This window comes from Monodelphis domestica, chromosome 3 (assembly GCF_027887165.1).
Source record: "Monodelphis domestica isolate mMonDom1 chromosome 3, mMonDom1.pri, whole genome shotgun sequence".
Taxonomy (NCBI): Eukaryota; Metazoa; Chordata; class Mammalia; order Didelphimorphia; family Didelphidae; genus Monodelphis; species Monodelphis domestica.
Window position 1 is genome coordinate 324,974,363 of NC_077229.1, and position 19,129 is coordinate 324,993,491.

General features: G+C 36.1%; 1 protein-coding gene across 11 annotated transcripts in view; it reads right to left on the reverse strand.

Moving 5' to 3' along the window:
* The window catches only part of STAU2 (staufen double-stranded RNA binding protein 2), a 420,348-nt gene that overhangs the window by 338,668 nt on the left and 62,551 nt on the right, over positions 1–19,129 (reverse strand). For all 11 annotated transcript variants that reach the window (XM_007486960.3, XM_007486962.3, XM_007486961.3 and 8 more), the window contains one exon: positions 18,749–18,884. In XM_007486960.3, the coding sequence (XP_007487022.1) occupies positions 18,749–18,884 (136 nt within the window). The remainder of the gene's footprint in view (positions 1–18,748; positions 18,885–19,129) is intronic.

The following is a 19,129-nucleotide window of genomic DNA, read 5'->3' on the forward strand; positions in this document are numbered from 1 at the left end:
TTTTGAGCTTTATCTCTTTAAGATCTAGACCTAGTGATGGTATTGCTGAGTCAAAAGGATACATACAGTTTTATGGTCCTTTGGGCATAGGTCCAAATTGCTCTCCAGAATGATTGGATCAGTTCACAACTCCTCCAACTAGGCATTAGGCTTCAATTTCCCCATATCCCCTCCAACTTTTGTCATTCTTTTCAGTCATAATAACAAAGCTGATAAGTGTAAGGTATTACCTCAAAGTTATTTTAATTTGAATTTCTCTAATTAATAGTGATTTTGAGCATTTTATATGACTATAAATAGCTTTGATTACTTGATCTGAAAACTACTTGTTTATATTCTTTGACTATTTATCAATTAAAAAATGACTTGTACCATTGCCCAATTGACAAACAAAGGATATGAACAAGCAATTTTCAGATGAAGAAATCAAAACCATTAAAAATCATGTGAAAAAAATGTTCCAAATCCTTCTTGATGGGGGAAATACAAATTAAAACAATTTTGAGGTACCAGTTCAGACCTATTAGACTGACCAATAGGACAGTAAAAGAAAATGATAAATGTTGGAAGTAATGTGGCAAAATTGGGACACTAATACATTGATGTTGGAGTTGTGAACTAATCCAACCATTCTGGAGGGCAATTTGGAACTACACCCAAATTGCTATAAAACTGTGCATACCCTTTGACCTGGTGATGCAACTACTGGGTCTGTATCCCAAAAAGATAATTAAAAAGGAACAAAAACCTACATGTACAAAAATACTAATAGCAATTCTTTTTATGGTGGCAAAGAATTTAACTTGAGGGGATATTCATCAACTGGAGAATGGCTGAACAAAATTGTGTTACATGTTGGTAATGGAATACTATTGTGCTATAATAAATGATTAGTAAGATAATTTCAGAAAAAGCTGAAAAGATCTGTGGAAATTGATGCAAAGCAAAATAAGCAGAACTGGGAGAACATTGTACACAATAACAGCAATACTGGACAATGATTATCTCTGAAAACTTGGCTATTCTCAGCAATGCAATGATCTAGGACATTCCTGAAGGACTTGATGGGAAATCCTATCCACCTTCAGAGAAAGAACTGTTGGAGTCATCTTTCACATTCATGTGTCTTTGGTTTTGTTTTGAGGTTTGGGTTATGTATGAGTTGACTCTTACAACAATGACCAACATGGAAGCGTGTTTTGCATGACATTAAAAATGAAAAAAGAAAAAAGAAAATTACTTTTATTCTCATATTTGACTCATTTCTTTGTAGTAGTAGTAGTCTCTTGGTAACCGAGGATGACGATTGTCTTTGTGCATTTTTGTGCACAAAGACACCTGTGCATGAAGATTTAAGTGGAAAAGTCGATGCACAGAGACAGTCCCACTCTCTCGGCATTGGAAGCCTGGGTCCAGTGGCACGAAAAGTCGTTACACCTGGAGACTTCCTCAGCTGCATTGGATGGCCGAGTTGTCTTTTGTGCTCCAACACGCCCTGAGCACTCCACAGTGCTTTGCTGCGTCGCCCTCTCAGTCGTTGAACCTTCTTATTGGTTTCTTCCGTCTGTTTAGCCGAAGCAGTCTTCACATGCTGGGTGAGCAAAGCCCTGGTTCACCAGGGGTCGATGACCCGATGGCTACCCTCACAAGGTTTAGCCGGCCTGTCGAAGCCATTGCCCGGGGTGTGGCCACTGCCACATGCTAGCAGCTACTAGGAGCCACAAGTGAGAGCTGGGTGTCAGGTGAGGGTCAGAGGCTGGAGAGCTGCCCTAGGAATTATACATTTCCTTGTATATTTGAGAAATTAGTAATTTTTTTCACCATTATGATTACTGAGTATTATCCTCCATCCTATTTTCCTTGCTTATCTGACTCTTTCTCTCCCTTTACTCTGGTCATCCTCAAAAGTGTTTTGCTTCCCACCTTCCCCAATTTGCCCTTTTTTTCTCCACTCCTTACCCCTATTATTCCCATCCCCTCCTACTTTTTTATATGGTAGGACAGATAGGTTTCCATACCCGACTGAAAGTCTATGTTCTTCCTCAAAGAAGAACTCAAAGAAGTTAATTCCAATGAGAGTTAGGTTCAAGCATTCCCCGCCCCATTTCCCCATCTCTCCCTCCACTATAAAAGTTCTTTTCATGCCATTTTTATGTGAGATAATTTACCCCCTTCTGCCTGTCCCTTCCCCTTCCTCCCAGTACATTCCTCTTTCTTACTTCTTAATTTAATTTTCTTAGAGATCATACAATCATATTCAACTAACACCCAAGATCTGTCTATATAAACTCTTCCTCATTGCTCTAAAAATGATAGCTATTAAGAATTTCAAGTATTTTCTTCCTATGTAGGGATGTAAACAGTTTAATCATATTTAATTCTTTATGATTTCTCTTTCTCCTTCTCTGCTTCTCTTGAATTTTGTATTTGAGGATCACATTTTTTATTCCACTCTGGTCTTTTCATAAGGAATGCTTAAAAGACCTCTATTTCACTGAATACCTACTTTTTCACCTGAAAGATTATATTCAGTTTTTCTAGGTAAGTGATTATTAGTTAAAATCCTAGTTTGCCCTCTGGAATATAATATTCCAGGCCCTCCAACTCTTTAAAGTAAGAGTTGCTAAATCTTATATTATCCTGACTATGGCTCCACAATATTTAAATTGTTTCTTTTTGGCACTTGTAATATTTTCTCCTTGATCTGGAAGTTCTGGAATTTGGTGTCAAGTTCCTGTAAATTTCATTTTCAGATCTCTTTCTGGAGGTTATTGATAGGTTCTTTCCATTTTTTAGCTTTTGCTTCTAGAATACCAAGGCAGATTTCCTTGATAATTCCTTCAAAGATGATGTCTAGGTCTTTTTTGTTTTTATCATGGATTTCAGGTAGTCCTTAAGTCCATAAGGATTCTTAGGTTATAGTTCCTGGATCTATTTTCTAGGTTAGTTGTTTTTCCAATGAGATATTTCACATTTTCTTCTATTTTTTTTCACTCCTTTAACTTACTTTCTTTCTTGATGTTTCATGGAGTCATTAGCTTCCACTTGGCCAATTCTAATTTTTATAACTAATTATTTTCTTCATTGAGCTTTCATATCTCTTTTTCCTTCATTTGAGTTTTTTCTTCAGTAAATTTTTGTATATCTTTTTATATGTGGCCAATTCTGCTTTTTAAGTCATTTCTGTCAGTGTATTTTTATGCTTCTTTTACCAATTGGCCTATTTTGTTTTTTAAAGTATAGTTTTCTTCAATATTTTTGTGCTTCCTTTGCCAAGCTATTAACTCTTCTTTTCATGATTTTCTTACATTATTCTCATTTTTCCTAATTTTTCTTCTATTTCTCTTATTTGATTTTTTAAATCCTTTTTGATCTCTTCCCAAAATAATTTTCTATGTTGTTTCCTTTCTTTGTTGTTTGCTCATTTTTTCAGCCTTTCTCTTAATTTTTAAAAAACTTATAGTTGGTCTCCATGCCAGCAGTAAAGGGAGTACCACCCCAAACTTTAGGTTCTTTGCACAGAAGAGCTAGTTGCAGAGACCTATAAGTTCTTTCATGGTGGTATGACCTAAAGAGAAGTGTATTTAATACCTTCCTGGCCTATGCTCTGGACTGTGTACAACCACAAGTATTCTTTTCTGCCCTAGAACTGTGACCTGGATCCCCTGGTTCCCTGCAGCCAGTGTTCCTCTTTACCCTGGGACCTCTACCCCTGGAGTAAGAACCCAGGACTATAGCCTGGATCTGCATATGAGCAATGCAACAGAGTCCTTCACCCAGAGTCAGCAAAAGGACTCCTATAATCTCCTTCTGACCAGTTGTCCAGCGCCCTGACCATCAGCAGGCTAAGAGCTCTGGAAGCTGTTGCTACTAATTCAGCCACTCCAAAAGCTTACAGCTGGCTGGCAAAAGAAGGGCCTGCCTTAGCATACCAGTCAGTACTCCATTCCAATCCCAGCTTACAGACCCTTTGTACTGATCTTCTAATTTGTCTTGGACTGAGAAGCTGTTTCATCCCATCTTTTTGTCAATTATGGCACCCCAGAATTCATTTTGAGGTACTATATCAGAGTTTTGTTTGGTGGATAATTGGGAACAATCAAGAGAAATCCCATTCCTTCTCTACCATCTTGGCTCCACCTTCAAGTAGAAATAATTTAAGTATCAAACTACTAAAAAAACAGTATCTAAATTTGTTTTCTTTTAATTCACAAAGGAAAACTGCCCAGATCTATTAGGACCAAAGCAAAGTTAACATAAAGAACCTACCAATCATTTTATGAAAAAAAAAAACTTAAAAAGAAAAATCCCAGGAAAGTCAGAATAAAAATCCAAAGCCCCAACATCAAAGAAGAAATACCACACATATCCATAAAAAAGTTGTTCAAGTACCACAGTCAGAATCACACAAGACCTAGCAGCTTCTACTATAAACCAGAAAAGATCTTGGAATACAATATCCCAAAAGGGAAAATATATGGGTTTACAGGAATAATTTTATCTTTCTAGGTTTCTTTGGACCTAGAAAATCCATAAATCAAAGGATATTCAAGATGAGAATGATAAAATATGAAAAACAGAAATCCTGGGGGTGGATTGATCCTGTTCTGAGAATCTGAAGAATGGAAAAGGATAAAGTAGTATAGAAGAAGAAAATTGTGGTGGAATTTGGCTTCTTTTTTTTTCATTAATAGGGGTGAATGAGAAGAAAATTATACAACATGTAAGGGTAAAGGGAAGTTCCCACAAGGGGAGATTCATCTGATGCCCATTTATATGAAATAAAGAAGTGTTAGACACATTTTGGTACTGAATACATCAAATTCAATTAGGAAACAAACAGGGATAGGATAGCAATGGGGGAAGAGGGGAGAAATAAAGGAGAGAAACTAATATCAGGAAGAGACAACTTTTTTGATCCAAAAGAGGACTTAACGGGGAGAATGGAAGTAGAAAGCTGGAATCTGAAGGAATATCCATCAATTAGGGAATGGCTGAACAAATTGTGATATATGTATATAATGACTACTACTACAATAAAAAATAATAAAAGAGAACTCAGAGAATCCTAGAAGCAAAGTGAAAAGAGCAAAATCAATCTCCTCCAGGCCCTGAAAAAATGAGTGACAGTTGTAGAGTGTGAGTTTTAGTACCAATTTAAGGAAAATTTACCCATCAAAGCTAGCACAATTATCATGATTTTGTTCACCTAGTGAACATAGTCCCCAAAGCAGTTGTACTCTGAACAAATAAGATTAATACACAAAGAAAAATAACAAAGAAAAAACTCTAGTCAGAGAGGACCTCAAAAGCTAACTAGTCTGACCTGAATTTGAATAAAAATTCCTTCTATAATATACCACAACCAAGTGTTCATATAGGATCTCTGTATTTTGTTTAAATTTTGGTTTCAAAAATCCCTTGAAATTCAGATTGATAAACACTTTGGTCATATTTGGTGATATGTCTCAGCCTCACTTAAAAATGTGAATAATATAAGTAACACCTCATTACGACAAATTTCAAAGGAGCATCCAAATTCTTTTGTATCAGTAGAAATTCATCATTGTGAATGAACCTTAAAGCAGTAATAATTCTAAAGAAATGTTACTTCTTTAAGATGTGTCTTTGGGTAGAAGCAGCAGTTTTCTAAGAAATAAATAAGCTTTTTTATGAAGTAAATCCTGGCCATAGACTATGTCTGCTTTCTGTAGACCAGCCTAAGTAGAGAGTCTCTTCACCAGCAAAAGGGCCACTTGGTAAATAACTCATTGTGGGTCAGGGCCCCTCATGAAGACCAAAAATTGGTCATCAGTGCTGTACTGCCCCCTTCTGCCTGTGCAGTGAAATAGTTCAGATTCTTCTGTTACAGATCACTTTTTGTCCTGCCAAAATTTCTACTCTTTCTATCCCTGCCCCATAAAGAAATGGCCTGCATTCTTGTTTCCCTTGATCTTAATGGATATAGGGAGAGATTTCTGCATGGACTAGAGGGGGTCCTCTGGATCTTTTATATTCATGCATGAACTCATAATCAACTGCTTGATATTTTATCATTGCAGCAAATGATTCTTCTATAGACAAGGACTAAATACAAATATTTGTTGCAATGAACTATGCTAACATTGATTTCTCCCTCATTTTTCTTATAGGATTTGTCTATATCCATGTCTTACTCTTATTAATTTATGTGTGTATGTGTGTACATGTATGTATACTGTGAATTTGTATATATGTACATACATATGTGGTTATGTATAGAAATATGTGTTAATACATAAATGTCTTATCTTTCCTTGAGGACCTTGAAGATCTACTTTGTCCCCCATCTATCAATTGGCACTACTGTTGCTGGCAATGAGGATGAATTTAAGGTTCCTGAGGAAAGGGAACACATCCTGACAGCTTGACCCCTTCACTGGCATTCTTTGATCAAAGACTGGATGATCACTTATCAGGTTTCAAAAAGGAGTTGAGTTTATTGGATTTGTGTATTTGAAACAAATTTTTTTAATTTTATGTAATAAAAATTATCCATTTTTGAATCTATTAACTTCTTGGTTGTTTTAATTACAAACTTTTCTTCCCTCCATAGATATGATAGGCAATTTTTTCCATGGTCCTCTAAATCATTTGTTCTATGATCTTTTATAATTAGGTCACATATCCATTTGGAACTTATCTCTGTGGGAGATATGAAGTGGTGGTTTTTCTTCTGTGTTGCTGTTCAATTTTCCTAGCAGTTTATGTCAAATAGTGAGTCCACATCCCAGAACCTGAATTGTTTCTATTAATTAAATAATGTGGTATTACGCTTACATTTGAATACATTTACTTCTGAATACTTTGTATCTAATCTGTTGCAATAACAGATTCCCTTACTCTTTAGTCAGTATCAAATTGTTTGTAAGATTAAAATGGAAACAATTACCTTAGGGAAAAAAATCTTTGCAATATGTTTCTCTAATAAAAGTATCATAACTAAGATATATAAGTAATTGATGCAACCCTCACAAAATAGATAAGTGGCTTTAAAAAATTGTGGCATAATTTTCCAAGATTGAAATCTAAGCTATCAAACAGCCATAAGAAAAATTACTCTAAATCACTAATAACTGGACATTTGTAAATTAATGCAACTCTGAGGTTCTACCTCAAATCCATTAGACTGGGAAAGTTGATTTAAAAAAAAAAAGATGGCCTCAGACACTTCCCAGCTGTGTGACCCTGGGCAAGTCACTTGACCCCCATTGCCTAGCCCTTACCACTCTTCTGCCTTGGAGCCAATACACAATATTGACTCCAAGATGGAAGGTAAGGGTTTTAAAAAAAATGATAACTGTTGGAAGGGTTATGGGAAAACAGGTTCATTGTTCCAGCCATTCTGGAAAGTAATTTGAAACTATATCTAAAAAATTACTAAACTCTGCACACCCTTTTACTTAGCTACACTACTACTTGGCCTATGTCTCAAAGAGATCAAAGAAAAAGGAAAAGAACCCATGTGCAGAAAAATATTTATAGCAGCTTTTGGGGGATATGTGTGGTAGCAAAGAAGTGGAAAAGCAACCTGGGAATGGCTGAACATAGTATGGTATGTGAATATAAATCAATACTATTAAGCTGTAAGACATTAAGAAAGAGACGGCTCCAGAGAAACTTAGGAAGACATGTCTGAGCTAAAACATTTTGCAGTCGAATTATTTCTACAATCACATTAACATTGTTAAGACAAACAACTCTGGAATACTTAAGAACACTAATCAAGGCCATGGCCATTGATTTCAGAGGGTCCATGAGGACACATACAACCTACCTCCTGTGGGAGAGGTGATCAACTCAAGGTGCAAAATGAGACATATATTCTGGGACATAGCCAATGAGAGAATTTGTTTTGATTGATTGGGCATATTTATTACAAGGACTTTTTTTTTCAATGATGGAAAGAGGAGGAGAGAAAATATTTGTCTTAATTGGAAAAATTAATTTTAAAAAATAATCTGCAATGAAACTATGGGTAAAGATAATGCTAACATTATTTATTAACACAAATAACAAAGCTAACACTTCTCATAACAAAAGTGCTTCAACAACCATATTATCAAGTAAAAATAATGATCTAATGAGATCTGCAAGAACTAAAACTAAAAAATATTCTGTCATCAAAATTACTTGAAATATGGATTTACATCCACTATGATTAATGATTAAGCTCCCCCTAATACATTTCAGTGCCTTGTAATATCAACTAATAATAGTATGAAGCAATAAGGATTAGAAGACTTTTAAAAGTTAAGCCTTTGTTACCAAAAATGATCCATCATCTATTAAAAATTCCAAATGCTCACATTTAAACTTAAAGTCAGAGATTTTCTAACTGATCAAAACTTGTCCAAATGAAGACTTTCAGTGGGTACTGAATTAATTATATGTGTGTATATGTATATTTTGCATATATGTTGCATATATATACACATAAGGGGAGAGAGAGAGACAGAAATGGGGAGAGAGGGAAGGAGAGGGAGACAGACAGAGACAGAAAGAGACATCTGGTTAGAGAGAAATAATTTATGGATAGGATTGAAAAATGGAAATTGTGATTAAGTACAGCCAACAAGGTACTTCTGTTTTGGTTTCTATCTCTTTGTGAAGCAATGTTTTCAACTATAATAGCCATTAAAGCCAAAATCAAAATAAATTGAAATTGGAACTAAACCTTTGAATCACTTGCCAGAAAGTGTTAAAGATTTTAAAAAATAATAAGGAATATTCAAGCATAGTGCTCTTATTAAAAACCATAATTACTAGTATTACCACTTGAGAAAAAATATTTTTGTACATTGATAAAATAATTTTTAAATAGTGTTTTTCCTTCATCTTATCCTTTTCATTTTAATTTGTTTTATAAGTTTTATAATACATAATGTGGGAGCATGATTTTAAAAGGTTTTGTAACTAGTGCCTTAGATACCTTTTTGAAATTTTAAGTCAGCTGCAAAGATATTAGGTTGGAATTCTTTTCAGTTCTGCAAATATGCAATAAAAGCATGACTGCTAAAGACAAAGATATGTATTAAGAGATTAAGGGGGAAAATGACTATACTTCCCTACAGAGACCTTTGAAACCTTTGAAAATTGAATGACAGTTCATTCTGCATTCTCCTTAAGCACACAAAATTGTGAAATCAAATTGAGGTAAGCTGTGAGGAAAAAAAGCTTAACTGTTTCTTAGTAATTTCATTTCAAATGACTGTCAAAGGAAAAGCAAAACAAAAAATACCACATAATCTCTCAAACCCTCCCCTTTTTTCCACTCCCCCCCCCCAAAAAGTATCATTTGATTTATTTTGTAAATGGGTTGCATAAAGTGCTAAAAACAGAATTCTTCAGTACCTGAACACACTGACAAGAAAATAATGGGGGGAGGGGTGCCTAGAAACACATATTTAACTCATTTCTTGATGTCATCCTAGAAAAATTTCAACTGTATACATCAAAATTAAGGTTAAATATAAAGTTTAGGATGATGTTTAGAAAGTTCTCTCTAAATAACTTTGGAGTCCAGATTTTGACTCAGATAAATCCTTGACCTAGTTCAGACTTCCCCAATTGATCACATCTCCCACCTCTATACCTTTGCACAGATTGCCCTCCAACCTTCCTCACTCACATCTTAGAACCCTGAGTTCCCTTCATGCTCAGTTCATGACACATTCTTCCAAAGAACTTTCTTGGTTCCTCCAGTTGATAATGCCCCATTCCACTCTTCACCAACCTTAATTTGTATTACCTGTATCTATTTGTCAAGGAACATGTTCTAAGCCCTCGAGGAGAGAGGATGTTTGTGTTTGTGTTTATATTTCCAAGACCTAGCACAGTTCCTGGTGCACAGTGGACACATTTCCGTGGTCAATAAATACTTGACCGATAACTTATTGAGAAGAAAGTCTACTAGATCTAGTTTTGTATAACAAGGAATTCTCCTTCATGTAGTAATTCATCTAACTCTAGGGTGCTGTGTAAGAGAGAATTTGCAAGGCAAGCCAAGCATGCAACACAAAGCAAAGGACATCCTCTGTCAATCAAAAAGTAACATTCCTTTGGAATGGTCCCAGGAGAAGCAGTTAGAGCCAAACCAGCAGCTGAACTGAGAGACTTACTTCTGGGCTAGGCTGAGAGGCTTCTGGAGCTGGGGGAGAGGCTTTTGAACTAACTTTTGGCTAGTGTGGCTGATGGTGGTGGTTGAACCTGAAGAACTAATTGTATATCTGATATTTGAGTTTGAAGAAGAAGAAAGAAGAAAAATATTTGTCCCCCTATCTCTCTCTGACTATCCCTGGTAGTGACTGATTGCTCTACTCCCAATACCCTCATAACTCTCTATATAGAGAATAGGGAAACCCCATCCCTCTTACCTCATCCTCTATCCTTGTTCTGTCTTCCCCAATAAACCCCTTTCTTGAGAAAAGAGTATCTTCTCTAAACCTCATAATTCACCTTGAGTTACTTAGAAGGTGGCTGACTAAGAGGGGGCAGGGGAAGGGAGGCAGGAGTGGCATTTGAGGGAGGAGGGTAGGTAAAATCTTGATCCATTAGCCATCTAGTATTGATCAATAGTCACCCTCATGAATACCTCTATCTCCAAGTATCTTTTTTATTACAGTGCTGCTATCAAAAAGTCTTAAAAGCAGGTCACAGAGGTTATATTTTTGCTTCTGGGATCACCTGCTTCATCTTCCCCATCCCTTCCTCCTTGCTGGCAGAGTCTTCTATTTGTGCATGCTAATTATGAGATCCTTCCTCTCCTATTCCCTTTTCTCCTAGAATTCCTTCTAAGGCCACCAAAAGAGCAAGCAAAATCACACCTAGGTCCTTTGACCTATTTAACTTTTCTAGAACCTCTTATGACATAGGACTGAAAAGAATATATCATCTCACATCAATGAACATTATGAAACACTTCCTCTTCCTCTAGACCCTTCTAATTGCTTACTCATCTTTCATTTTTTAAGACTCTTGACTCTTCAAGGTTTCTATTCAATTCTAGTATTGTTATCAGGAATGCTTACAAGTCTTCTCTGTGTGTGTGTGTGTGTGTATGCATATGTATGAATGTATAGTTATACATATACATGTATATGCATTTTTTCCTTTCTTCTTTTAAAACATGGAATACTGCTAAGTTCTCTGGTACTTTACAGTGGTGGCTGCTAAATCTTGTGTGATCTTGACCATAGCTAAATTGATCATTCGAAATCTAATCTTTCTTTCTAGTTGCTAGTAGTACGTTTTTTTAAATACTTTTTTCCCTTTTACCTAGAACTCTGGATTTTGCCTTTACATTTCTAGGAGTTTTTATTCTGAGGATTCTTTTGGGAAAGTTTGCCTTCTGGTTCTAATAGATCTGGGCAATTTTCTTTAATATTTTCTTGAAATATGATGTCCAAGCTCTTTTTTTTATTTTTTTAATTGTTGCTTTCAGGTAGCCCAATGATTCTTAAGTCATCTCTCTTAATTTCTTCTCTAGATCAATTGTTTTTTATATAACTCATGGTTTCTTCTAATTTTTTCAGTCTTTTAGCTTTGTTTTAATATTTCTTTTTGTTTTATTGAAGCCATTTACTTCTATTGGGCATATTCAAATTTTCAAGGATTTGTTCCTAGAGAAAGATTTCATATCTCTTTCACTAAAGTTATTAATTCTCTTTCTAAAGACTTGGTACCTCAGGTTTTCAGTCACTCAAAATCGATTGATGCAGGGCAAAGTCTGGTCACTGCCTGGTCCAAGACTTGCAGTCTCCTAATCATGCTCAGGGGTACCCTTGGCTGGAGCTCTACTGCTGGTCACTCATCTTTCACAGAGCCCCACAGGTTCCTAGGTCTGAACTCCCTGGCCCTGCAACTCAGCTCAAGGCCCTGTACTTAGTTCTGGGTTAAATCTGAGATGCTACTCAGGGTTAGAGACAGTCAACAAACATTGTCAAGCACATGCTCCCTGTCAGATACTAGTCTCAGCACAAGGGATACAAAGACAAAAGCCAATCCCTGTTATCAAGGAGCTCACAGACTAATAAGGAAGACAGCAACTTTACAAACAAGCTGCACAAGAGATAAACAGGAGATAACCAATAGAGGAAAGGTCCTACAATTAATTACACAGCAAATTTTGGCTCCTATTCCTGCACCTAGGCACAGGTCCCACCTCAGTTTGCCCTGGATCTGAGACTCAGCTCTAGGATACAAGAGCCTCCTCCTCCCCTAGACTTAGTCCACCTGCCTGGCCTGAAAAAATAGCACCCTGTGGTTTTCCCTTCCATTTCCTCACTAGCACTTAGACTTGTGCTCCTGTTGGGTCTTTCTGGAGTAGTTCTGGAGAAGAGCAAGGAGGTATTATTCCTCCTTCTCTACCACCTTGGTTGGTGTCTATATTTTTCTACTAGAATCAATGAGATATGTAGAGCATGATAGGTGGTTAAGTATACCTGGAATCAATTTCTACAACCACCATTTTTAATTGTATCGTGGAAATTAATAAGAAAAACAGGATTTGACTTATACGGATTTAAAGCTATTTTTCTACTAGATAAAATTCACCTGAAAATCATCTCTGTAGGTAATCATGAAGTTCCCATATACATTTTATTTATATTAGAGAAAAATATGCTTATTAAGATTGATAACATGAAAATGGCCCAGTTTACTATCCTTATCATTCTTCTCTGGATATTCTCTAACTAATGTCCTTCCTAAGACATGGCATCCAGAACTTAACATGATATTCCAGATTTTATCTAATTGAGGCAGCATCTTAGTAGTATTATCATTTAACAATATACTAAAAAGCCTTATAACCAGGCCCTGAGTTTTGCAGTCCACTACAATGCCAGGATCTTTTTCAGCTTAACTGACCTCTAATTATAACTCTCTCATCTTGTACCTGTGAAGTTGAATATTTTGGACCTAAGTTTAAGATTTTGGAGCTATCCCTATTAAAGTTCATCTATGGCCCAAAGTTCTAGCCTGTTGGGATCTTTTGGGGTTGTAGATCTGATAATGCATTAGTTATTATCATTTATCTTTATAAAATGTTTAAATAATAAAATATTAAATGATGAAAATTAAATAATGAAATTATTTCTAAGAGAAAAATATCCATTTAGATAGTGAATAAAATGTTTCATTTTATTTTATTTTTAATCCTTAGCTTCTCTCTTAGAATCTATACTGCGTATATGTTCCAAGTGACTGCTAGGAAGTACCCAAGACCAGATTTGAACCCAGGATCTCCCAAGTCCAGGCCTGGCATTAAAACACTTGATCTTGAAAAAATTTAAAAATGCCATCTAAACAAGATAAGTTAGCACAGACCTATATGTGTGATGGTGGGGTACACATACAAATGTGAAAACATTACATTCATACAGACACTTTTAAGGACCCATTAGGTTCATAAATTGTGAAAATAGTATCTGATATTTCATCAACCATTGCTTCCTTAATAATGCCTGTATTTTTACCTCTACATGGCATAATATAGCCACTTACAAGTTTCCCCAGGTGCCAGGTGTCTTAAAATAGCTCTATGTAAGGACAGCATTTCACCTCAGCAGTGCAGATGCACCATCTAGTGGTAAGTGGGCAAATTTGAGCTTCTCCAGTAGATAAGAAAAAAATGACCAGTTATTTTGCTTTTTGGACAAAGTTTGAAGGAATGTGCTCTAATAAAAAATAGTAAAAGTTCAGTAATAACAAAAGAAAAAATAAAGGAAGAAAGAAAAATAATTTTATCACCCTATTAACACAATGATTAACATAGACTGTGCTTCATTCTTTATTTTGTAACCCTCTGAAGTCTAAAATAACCCTCTGAAATGTAATACACTAGTTTTTCACTACTGAAAATCTCAACTGTTTTTAATTATACTACCAACAATCATTTTAAATGTAATATTTGCCTTCCTTAAAGGCCTATTTTAATATATTAAATTTCCATTCTTCACTAAATAAAGTAAACTATAAGTCTCCTGGATGTCTTTAAAAATTCTAAAAAAAATTAAACTTTCAAGATAATTCCAACAATGTATCAAAATCAAGGTAAAATTAAATGTCCAAACAAAGCGTTATGACATTATACATAATAAAAATGTTAATCAAAACATCCCAAAAATCCCATTTCAATGCCTCAATTTGCCATGCATTTGGTCTTGTGTTCCTACAGGTCATATCTATAGAATATGAGTTCTGGAAGGTTCTACTACTCTTGAAAGGATTCAAGAACAGTTCTGGAGATAAGAGTATGTAACTGCAGTGTGAGGGGAAAGACTAGCTAAGTAATAGAGAGGCTCATAAATAGAAAGCTGAGCAGAGCACAAAACAGTCCACAGTTTTACACATCTCCTTTACCGTTCTGCTGCAAAAATTACTAAATAGCAGAAACTGGAACAGAGGAAATAATGAATCATTTAAGTCTCAGAATGTCAAAATCAGTCATTTTACCATTAATACTTTTTACCGTCTAATCTTTTTATAATGTGTGATGAATTGCTACTATTGGAATGTCAGAATGTCCATATTGAGAGTCTCACTACAAATAAAATCAGAAGACCAAAATAAGCCATAGCTAAAAGTAAGGAGGGCTCAGAGGTTCTCTGATGAATAAAGAAGTTATGTCCAAAAGCAACAAGATACATCATCTTATGTGACAGCCAACCATTGCAACTTCTAATACACACAAAATGCAAAAGCAATCATTATACAGAAAAAATGACAATGGATTATCAGAGCCAAGACCCAAAAGAATCCTAATAGGCTAGAACTTGAGCCAAAGATGGTCCAAAAAAAATCAACTTCACAGGTACAAGATAAGAGAGTTGTAAATAGAGATCAGTAAGCTGAAAAAGATCTTGGCAGTGTGATGGACTGGCAACTGAGAAAGGCATTAAGGTCCATTATTCCACAGTAGTACCACTATTGGCTGCCCCACAGGATGCCATCTGGAACATCTTCTCCCATTCTGGGTGACCCAGCTTAGAAAGGACATTAGTTAGAGAGCCTCCAGAGAAGGAGAACAAGAATGGTAAAGGGCCTCAAGCTTAGGCCACGTGAGCCACCATGAAAGAAACTGAGCCGTCTTCACATCATCAATCAATCGATCAATAAACATTTATTACCCAATCTGTACTAAGCTCACCATTGAAAGGGGGAGATAATAGGGAAACAAATATATAGGAAACAAGCTAAGTACAAGATAAATAGGAAATAATTAATGGGGAGGCAATGGAATTAGAAGGGGTTGGGGAAGGCTTCCTGTGAAAGGGAGATTTTAGTGGGATTTAAGGGAAGCCAGGGGGCTCAGTATCAGGGTGGAGAGTGTTCTAAGACTGATGGACAGAGAAAAGGCCTGGAGCCAGGGTAACATGTCTTGTTGGTGAGCAGCCAGGAAGCCAATGTCCCTAAAATGAAGAGTATGTGTTTGGGAGAAAGGTGTAAGAGGAACAGAAAGGGGGTGCGGTCCCTGGATCTGGCCCTAAGAGCCCCTCAGTAGCTTTGGAGAGAGCAGGTTCAGGGGGGTGAGAAAAGCCAGATTGTAAAGGGTTATTACAAAAAGAACAAGAGAAGGCCTGGCACAGACCCCTGTTACACATGGCCTTTTTAAGGAATTTCACCGCAAAAGGCAGAAGGAAAAGAGGACAACAGTTGGGATGGAGCATTAGGTCCCACATTCCAGGTTCCACCTGCAACCAAGAATTTCACCTACTGCCTGGGAGACGGGAAGTTCTAATTGAGGATTACTCAAAAGTACTCCATTTTTTTAAAAAAATGAAGCCTTAAAGGTTGTCTTTAAATAAACTATTTCCCATATATATTCTAAAAAGCATACCAGATTCCAAGACAAAAATGTCAGCAATCATCTGAGCATCAGTACCAAGTAGGACCAGAGATGGAGGTATCCTGGAAGATGTCCTGTCTGCACTGATTCAAGCATGGGAGATCACGTGACTTTCCCAGTGACAGAAGTTTATTCAAAAGCAATTGGTCTCACTGGCCACAATGGAAAAACAAAGTGGATGAAAAATATATATTGCCTAGATTTCTTTTCAGTTATCACAAAAGTCAATCTTTTTAGCATCAATACTCTTTCAGTGGGGTGTATGGGGTGCTCAGGGAGGGGTAGTATCTCTGGTATGGAGGGCTTGTCGTCCCCTCCTAGGGCAGCTCTCCAGCCTCTGACCCCCACCTGACACCCAGCTCTCACTTGTGGCTCCCAGTAGCTGCTAGCATGCGCCAGCGGCCACACCCCGGGCAATGGCTTCGACAGGTTGGCTAAACCTTGTGAGGGTAGCCATCGGGTCATCGTCGACCCCTGGTGAACCAGGGCTTTGCTCACCCAGCATGTGAAGACTGCTTCGGCTGAACAGGCGGAAGAAACCAATAAGAAGGTTCAACGGCTGAGAGGGCGACGCAGCAAAGCACTGTGGAGTGCTTAGGGCTTGTTGGAGCACAAAAGACAAAACGGCCATCCAATGCAGCTGAGGAAGTCTCCAGGTGTAACGACTTTTCATGCCACTGGACCCAGGCTTCCAATGCCGAGAGAGTGGGACTGTCTCTGTGCATCGACTTTTCCACTTAAATCTCTTTCACGCACAAGTGTCTTTGTGCACACTCATCTACATCACAGATGAAAGCCCACAAAGACAATCGTCATCCTCGGTTACGGAGAGACTACTACTAACTAATACCATAGAGTCCCTCTCCTTTAAAATGTAGCTCTGACACCATCAAACCATTCCTGATCCCCCCCACATGCTAGTGGTTCCTAAAAGGATAACTTCTCATTTTACTCCCCAAAGAAGTATTCAATATGAAGCTGGCTGATCCTGCCAGTTATGTTACAAGTCTATAAATTATGGAATGTTCTGACCTTGGAATAATGTAGATTCCAGGTGACCCAAATGGTAATAGAAAGACACATGATAACCCAAAGAAAGCAACAGCATATGATCAAGTATGGCCTACATGACTAGGATTTTAAAGATTTCAAGAATATGTCTGATTAAAAAAGAACGTAATGAGAGTGAAAGATAATAGCATGAATGTTGCTAGTATCGGCAAAATATTAAAAAAAAAAAAAACTCTTCCATCAAGTTGGGTACCTTATAGAGAATTTACAGACATATATGGACATGAATCAAGATGATAGGTTCATGGTTTGCAATTTGCACTGAGGGAGCTCCCACACCAGAAAGATCACAGCTCCATCACCATATATGTTGAACTCTCAGGAAATTAGGTAACATTTTTTGTGCAATTAGTTCTTTATATTTGTAAGTCATTCCATTTCTAAAAAAAAATAGATGTGAGTAAACCATTAAAAATTTTTTCTATTTGTATTCTTTTAGACTATATTTCCTTGAGGACAGATCCACTTTTTTTTCATTTTTGTAACTCAATACCTTGGGCTATACTTAATCAATATTTACTGAAACTGAAGTTTAGATGGCATTTACAATAACCCATGTTTATACAGCACTTTACAGTTTACAATTTACTTTTCTTACAACCCTATAAGGTAGATAACACAAATAATATAATTACAAATGAGTAAACTGAAGCTTTGAGAAAGTAAAGGTACTGGCTCAGAGTAAGGCTCAAACTTAGGACTCAAACCTATATTCTCTGATTCCAAATTCAAGGTTAGCTCTATTACATCATGCTACTTTTCTAAGTTTAAGAAGCAAAGGAAAAGAAATATTTGGGTGGAAAATTCCAAGTGATTTCACATAAATTTTTATAATCTTAACTAGATCCAAAAAACTAGTTAATGTAGCTTTTGAATCCTGCTAAATATTCAGCTCTCACAAAGTTATATACAAAGATAAAGAGAGGAATTCAATGTATCTTCTGCATACATCTACAACCCCAAAAAATGTCCTTCCATTTTTCTGCCTAGAAGCTCAAATTGTGAACACTAGGCACTGCAAATAATATGATACTAGGCACAGATTATTCATAAAATAAACTGATGTTGAATAAATGAAAATGTCACATGGGATGACATTATAATTTGAAGTATAAATTGAATAAAAATGATGGTCTTGAAAAACAATGAAATTTTTAAAAATTGTGAGGTGGAGAAATAAGTTTTTCAACTATATTACTTATAAATTTCTCTTGATAATTTATTACCTTATTATTTACAAATTATGTCACCTGAGTTGAATTTGAATATAAAAAATATTCTTTTGGGTTAGGGCAAAAACACTTATTACCCCCCTACCATATACAAGATACACTAGGTCCTGGGGAATACGAAGACAAAAATAAATAGTTACTGCCCTCAGTGCTCTTAGAAAAAGAAGAGATGCAAAACATACAAAAATAATGATGAAAGAAGAATTGATAGAAAAAATAGGCTGGAACTAGAAAAGTGCTCTAAAATATTTAAGGAAAGAGAGAACTTTTTTTCACATTAGAAAGGGCTATGGAGAGAAAAGGTTAAACTAAATCTTAAAGAAAGAGTTTTTTCAAAGGTAGAGATGAGGGAAAAATGAATTCCAAAAACAGTTTCATTTATGAAAACATAAAGGTGAAATGATTCACAATTTTAAAAAAGAAAATTTTTGAAAAGAAAAAAATTGAGGGAACTAATTATCCACTTTGACTATAATATGGAGTACATATAAAACATAAGTTGAAGTTTTTTAATGACAATTTAAGCAAAAAGAAAAGCAATTGAAGACGTACGAACCTCTGATTGTACATGCCCCGAAAGTTGTAATTTGCTCTGTAGTTTGGGAATGGCTTTGGATCTAAAGGCCTGTAGATGGCAGGCTCCCCCCTTTTCATGGCAAGACCATTTAGTTCCACTGTTGGAGTTATACTGCCTGTTTAAATGAAAGGAAGAGGCATGTAAAATTCATTTCTACAATAAATCATACAATCTATACTTGTAACTATATTTTTATTATCATGAGCAAAAAGTAGAAATGGAAGGCAGTAAGATTCTGTATAGAGAACCATCTGTATGGTTTTCTCATTCGGGGAATATAATTACTATCTGAACAGAAAAAAAAATATAGTATAGAAGTAGTCCTTATTCTTTATCTTTTTCTGAGTTAAAAAGTCAATT